Raw genomic sequence first — 6,346 nt, forward strand, 5'->3', positions numbered from 1 at the left:
AGTGCAGTGGGGACCATGGGGGGGTTGAGAGTGCAGTGGGGACCACGAGGACGTTGGGGTTGCAATGAGGACACCAGGGCCAGTTTTGGGGTGTAATGGGGGACCATAGGGAGTTTGGGGGTTGCAGTGAGGACACCAGGGTTAATTTGGGGTGCAGTGGGGACTATGGTGGGGGGTGGGGGTTCCATGGAGGGATTGGGGGTGCAATGAGGACACCAGGGCCAGTTTTGGGGTGCAGTGGAAGCCATGGGGGGATTCGAAGGTCCAGTGGGGCCTGGGGGGGTGGGAGTACAATGAGGACACCAGGACTAGTTTTGGAGTGTAATGGGGGTCCTGGAGGAGGGTTTGGGGTGCAACAGGGAGGGCACCAGCATTTTGGGGTCTGCAGTGGAGGCCATGGGGGAGCATTTGGGGGTGCAATGGAAAGGGCACCAGGGCAAATTTGAGGGGTGTGCAATGAGGGCCGGGGGAGGGTTGGGGGTCCAATACGGAAGGCTCCAGGGCCATTTAGGAGTGCAATGGGGGCAGCACCACGGTCAGTTTGTGGGGTGCAGTGGAGGCTGTGAGGGGGTCCAATGGGGAGGGCACCAGGGCCAGTTTGTGGGGTGCAGTGGGGGCACCACCAGAGTCAATTTGTGGGTGCAGGGAGGGTCGTGGGTGGCTGGTGCAGAGGGATTTGGGGGTGCAGTGGAGGGGGGCTGAGGGATGCAGTGCCTGCTGGCCGCAGAGACTGTAGCCCCCCCACCCCCAGCACTGGTGGGTACCCAGGAGGCCTCTGCCCCCTGCTCTCCCCAGGTCTGACCTGCGCCAGATGTTGGCGACCAAGAGTGTGGAGAACATCCAGTTCCTGCCCTTCCTCACCACCGACGCCAAGTACGGTGGGGTTGGGCCCTGGGGAGGGGGGGGTCACAGAGATCTGGGGGGTCCCCTGGGCTGCAGCCCAGTGCCTGTGCCGTGTCTCTCTGCAGCAACGTGGGCTGGCTGGGCTATGGCTGCCTGAAGGGGGACGGGACGCTCATCACCGTCAACGCCATCGGGGCGGCCCTGCAGACCCTCTACATCCTGGTGTATCTCTACTACAGCCCTGCCAAGGTGAGGCAGCAGCCTGGGGGATGTGGGGACGGGGGGGGACCCTCTCCCTGACATCCCCCTGTCCTCCCCCCAGCGCCCCGTGCTGCTGCAGATCCTGCTGCTCCTGGCCGTGGTGGTCACCGGCTGCGGCTACTTTGCCCTCCTGGTGGACACGGGGACGCGCCTGGGGCGCCTGGGGCTCTTCTGCAGCGTCTTCACCATCACCATGTACCTCTCACCGCTGGCTGACCTGGTGTGTGGGGCTGGGAGGAGCTGGGGGGCCCAGCCCGGGCCCAGCCTGACGTTTGCTCCTGCAGGCCAAGGTTGTCCGGAGCAAGTCGACGCGGTGCTTGTCCTTCCCCTTGACCGTGACCACCTTCGTGGCCTCCAGCAGCTGGACACTCTATGGCCTGCAGATGCATGACCCCTACATCACGGTGGGTTGGGGTGGTGGACAGCCAGGGGATGCTGTCCTGTCCTATCCTCTCGCCACCCTATCCCACCCCAACCCCATCCCATCCCACTCTATCCCATCCCATCCCACCACATCCCCATTCTGACACATCCCACTCCATTCCATCCCACCTTGTCCCCACCTCACTCTATTCCATCCCACCACATCCCCATTGTGACCCATCCCACTCTTCCATCCCACCCCAATCCCACCCCACTCCATCCCATCCCATCCCCATCCCTATCCCATCCCATCCCCATTCTGACCCATTCCACTCCACACCATCCCATCTCACTCCATCCCATCCTACCTCATCCCCATCCCACCCCACTCCATTCCATCCCTATCCCACCACATCCCCATCGTGACCCATCCTATCCCACCTCATCCCCACCCCGTGACCCATCCCACCTCATCCCCATCCACCCCATCCCACCCCATCCCACTCTATTCCATCCCCATCCCATCACATTCCCATCATGACCCATCCCACTCCATCCCAAACCCATCCCATCTCATCTTACTATATCCCACCACATCTCCATCATGACCCATCCCACTCTATTCCATCCCAACCCCATCCCCATCCCACCCCACCCCATCCCAGTCCATCCTATCCCATCCCATCCCATCCCACCCCATCCCATCTCACCCTACCCCACTCCATCCCAGTCCATCCCAGTCCATCCTATCCCATGTCCTCCCACCCCACCCCATCCCGCCCCATCCCATCTCCCCCCCTCCTGGCCCAGCTGAGCCGCTGGCTCGGGGCCGGCCCCATCCGGCGCCGCGTGTGTCACCCGGCTGAGCCCGTGACAAGGCTCGGCACGATGACGATTGATTTTAATTAATTAGCTGGGACGGGGCCAACAAACCTCCCCCAGCACGGCAGGGGGAGGGGTAGATCCGCTCTCCCCCCGTGTCCTCCCGCAGGTCCCCAACGTGCCGGGAGTCGTCACCAGCCTCGTGCGGTTCTGGCTGTTCCGGTGGTACCGGACGGGGCAGGACAGGTCTTACAGCCCCCTGCCCGCCTGAGGGGCCCCCCGAGGAGCCCCCCAACTCCAGCCTGGGCTGGCCCTGCCGCCACAGCCCTGGGTGCCACCACTGTCCCCTCCCAAAGGGACACCAGGAGGCACCTCCTGCCTCGGTGCAACCCAGCCCCGCATCCTTCAGCGATGCCTTCGGGGTGCCAGGAGCACCCCCAAATCCCAGGGTGGGAAGATGGTCTTCCATGCCCACGGCTCTGCCTGGCGCCGGGCTGGGGCTGCCAGGGGCCTGGGCATCTTTTTTTTTTGTACGGATTCAAGTGCCTTTTAATAAATCAGAGACTTCCCAGCGCCTGGTCTTTGTCCCTCCCTCTCCTGGTGTCCTGCTGCACAGGCTGAGATGGCTCATGTCCCCACAGACACTTTGGGGGCTACTCAGGACCATCCAAGGGCTCCTTGTGACCATCCAGGGGCTCCTCATGGCCATCCAGGGGCTCCTCGTGGCCATCCAGAGGTTCCTTGTGACTATCCAGGGGCTCCTTATGGCCATCTGGGGGCTCCTTATGGCCATCTGGGGGCTCCTTATGACCCTCCAGAGGCTCCCCATGGCCATCCAGGGGCTCCTCATGGCCATCCAGGGGCTCCTCGTGGCCATCCAGGGGTTCCTTGTGGCCATCCAGGGGATCCTCATGGCCATCCAGGGGTTCCCTGTGGCCATTCAGGGGCTCCTTGTGACTATCCAGGGGCTCCTCATGGCGGGGGCTCATCCTGGTACCCTCTAGGCTCCTGCAAACCCTTCCAGTATTAAGGAAGCATCAGCCCTGGTGCTGGGAAGGGATCAGGCACGGGGCTGGGTTGGGGCAGGGAGGGGACACTGGGGACAGCAGCGTTGCCAGGGGCCTGCTCTGACCCCCCTGAGCTGCCACCCAGGGCCACTGGGGGGGGGAAATTCTGTTGTGGAGCTGCCACCGCTCTGGGAGCTGGGAGTCGATGGAAATCCCTGTTAAACCCCCACGGATCGAACAGGCCCGGATCAGGCATCGACCCCGCGTCAATTGATCAATTAACAGCGATCTGGAACGAAGATATCAGGCCAGTGCCGCAGCGGGGGGACAGGCGGGACCAAATCACACACCAAACACTTGAGAAAAGTGACCCCTCCCCGTGTGCAGGAGACCCCCAGGACCCAGGAGCCCCATCCTGCGCTCCAGTGGGATGAAGGAAGCAGTGGCAGGAGCCGGGGCTGCAGCTCAGCCCTCACACAGAGCCTGGGAGAAATCCATATGGGATGGGGCCGAGCTGAGCGCGGTGGGAGGGAGGGAGGACGAGCTCCTGGCGTGCTCCGTCTTGTCCCTCACGCCTGCTCCGGCCGCTCCCGGTGAGGAGGAGCCCCCCACTCTCTCCAGCAGTGGAAGCAGCTCCCAGCCCGGCCCCACAGCCCCGGGAAAGGGCAGCTTTCCCCACAGACACACCCGACCGGTCGCTCCGGCTGCCTCGTGACGTGGCCGCACACGCCAGGCCCGAGGCAGCGGAGCAGCTCCCGGATGCTGCCATGCAGGGAGGAGCTGCTGCTGGACAGGCTGTTGTAGCCCTTGATGGCTGTGAGTAGAGGCCCTGGATTGTCATGAGTGGCCCCTGGATGACCACCAGTAGCCCCTGGATGGACATGAGTAGCCACCGAACGGCCATGAGTAAAGGCCCTGGATTGCCACGAGCAGCCTGCAGAGGACCATGAGTAGCCCACAGAGGGCTGGGAGGAGCCCCTGAATGACCACAGGGAGCCCCTGATGGCCACAAAGAGCCTGCAGAGGATCGTGAGTAGCCCACAGAGGGCTGGGAGTAGCCCCTGAATGATCATGAGGAGCCCCTGGATGACCACAAGTAGGCCCTGGTTGGCCATGAGTAGCTCCTGGATGGCCATGAGTAGAGGCCCTGGATTGCCATGAGTAACCCACAGAGGGCTGGGAGTACCCCTGAGTGACCACAAGGAGACCCTCACGGCCATGAGGAGCCTGCAGAGGGTCATGAGTAGCCCACAGAGGGCTGGGAGTAGCCCCTGAATGACCATGAGGAGCCCCTGGGTGACCACAAGCAGCTCCTGGATGGACACAAGTAGAAGCTCTGGACTGCCATGAGTAGCCTGCAGAGGGCTGTGAGGAGGCCCTGAATGACCACAAGGAGCCCTGATGGCCATGAGAAGCCCCTGATGGCCCGGAGGAACCCACAAAGGGCTGTCAGAAGCCCCCAGAGACCGCTGTCCTCACCCTGTGGTCCCAGCTCCACCAAGCCCCCCAGGTGGCTGAACCCGGGATGGTGTCACCCCCCCTTAGCCATCCCTGTGCTGGTGAACGCCGGGAGCTTCCCACGCTGCTCCCAGCCGCCACTGCTGCCCAGGAAACAGCTAATTAGCCACTCCTGCTAATTAACCCGGGTCCTCCCTCCTGCTCCCGACGGCTCCTCTCTGCAGAGGACGGGCAGCCGCTCGTTAAAATCCCCAAATCCTCTGGCTGGAGGAGCCAGGGAGGCAGGTCCTGGCACACCAGGCTGGGGGTCCCCGTGTGTGGGGCACCCCCAGGCAGAGCCCCCCTCCCCATTGTGGAGCTCTGGACAGGCAGAGGAGCCGGCGGGATCGGGGAGCTCCCCGTGACGCCCCCGGGAGGGGCCACGCCGCGATTTAAAGGCTGCGCCGCCCCCTCCACCCCTGCCAGTCCCTCTCCTTGCCCCCTCCACCCGAGCCAGTCCCTCTCCTCTTTCCCGGGAATGCGGCCAGCGGGGTGAGGCTGGTCAGGATGAGGCTCCTCCAGCTCCCACCTGCCAGGGGCCAACCACATCTAAAGGGCAGCCAAGCCCGGCCCGGCATCCACCTCCAGGGCCAAGTTCCAGGGAGCTCTCCAGAGGAGGGAGAGGCCAGGGGCGGGCTCCTGAAAGCCCCTCAGGGTGGTGGGCAAACTGAGCCTGCACGGAGACCCCTCCAAGCCCTCCCCAGACACCCATCCCGCAGTGGGGAGAGCCGAGTGATTCCCCCGGGGTCACTTCCAGCAGCACCCAGGACCTCAGTGCCCTCGGCCCCCATCGGAGCCCCCCCATCGGAGCCCCCCCATCGGAGCCCCCCGTGGCCCGGGATGACGGGGCAGTGCTCGGAGCCGCCGTCCCTGGGTTTTATTGCTGTCACAGGCGCAGCCCCCGCCGGCGCAGGTCGGCCCGGGCCGCCCTGATGTGCTCCTGCAGCTCGGCCGCCGCCTCCTCGCAGTCGTTGAAGGTGGCCAGGCGGTAGCCCACGGTGGCCAGAGAGTAGCAGCCGAAGGCCACCAGCAGGTAGACGGGCAGGGGCAGCAGGGCCTGGCGCAGCGGTGCTGGCAGCTCCAGCCCCGGCGGGGCCAGAGCCAGCGCGGCCCAGGCCGAGCCCAGCAGGGCCAGCCCGCAGAGCCACTGCCCCAGCTTGGTCATGGCGGCCTGCGGAGAGAGGGGAGAGGGGAGGTGAGGGGCAGCTCAGAGAGCAGGGGAGAGGGGAGCTGGGAGAAGGGGAGAGAGGAGGGGAGAGGTGGGGAAAGGGGAGTCAGGAGATGGGGAGAGGGGAAAGGGCAGAGGGGAGTTGTGAGACAAGAGAGGAGAGATGGGGAAAGGGGAGTCGGGAGAGGGGAGAAGGTGGCCCGGGAGAGGGGAACTGGGAGAGGAGAGGGAAGGGGACGTTGGGAGAATGGGGAGAAGGCGACCCTGGAGACAGGGAGGAGAGAGAGGGGGACAAGACAGGAGAGATGGGGAAAGGGGAGTCAGGAGAGGGGGAAATGGGAAGAGGGGAGAAGGCATCCCGGGAGAGAAGAAATGGGAGAGGGGA

At 64.5% G+C, this 6,346-nt stretch overlaps 2 protein-coding genes across 2 annotated transcripts in view; one reads left to right on the forward strand and one right to left on the reverse strand.

The window, feature by feature from the left end:
* Nucleotides 1–494: 494 nt before the first annotated feature.
* On the forward strand, nucleotides 495–2,877 carry SLC50A1 (solute carrier family 50 member 1). Its single transcript, XM_017808424.1, has 5 exons — nucleotides 495–873; nucleotides 969–1,092; nucleotides 1,166–1,324; nucleotides 1,389–1,508; nucleotides 2,459–2,877. The coding sequence occupies exons 1-5, from the start codon at nucleotides 812–814 to the stop codon at nucleotides 2,558–2,560; spliced, it is 567 nt and encodes a 188-aa protein (XP_017663913.1). The 5' UTR covers nucleotides 495–811; the 3' UTR covers nucleotides 2,561–2,877.
* A 2,783-nt stretch (nucleotides 2,878–5,660) lies between these two features.
* Nucleotides 5,661–6,346, reverse strand: part of DPM3 (dolichyl-phosphate mannosyltransferase subunit 3) — a 2,130-nt gene continuing 1,444 nt past the window's right edge. The window contains exon 2 of the mRNA XM_017808435.1: nucleotides 5,661–5,964. Coding sequence (XP_017663924.1) covers nucleotides 5,680–5,958 — 279 coding nt within the window. The 5' untranslated portion in view covers nucleotides 5,959–5,964 and the 3' untranslated portion in view covers nucleotides 5,661–5,679. The remainder of the gene's footprint in view (nucleotides 5,965–6,346) is intronic.

Source organism: Lepidothrix coronata, unplaced genomic scaffold (genome assembly GCF_001604755.1).
Source record: "Lepidothrix coronata isolate B3197 unplaced genomic scaffold, Lepidothrix_coronata-1.0 Scaffold23, whole genome shotgun sequence".
NCBI classification, from domain to species: domain Eukaryota; kingdom Metazoa; phylum Chordata; class Aves; order Passeriformes; family Pipridae; genus Lepidothrix; species Lepidothrix coronata.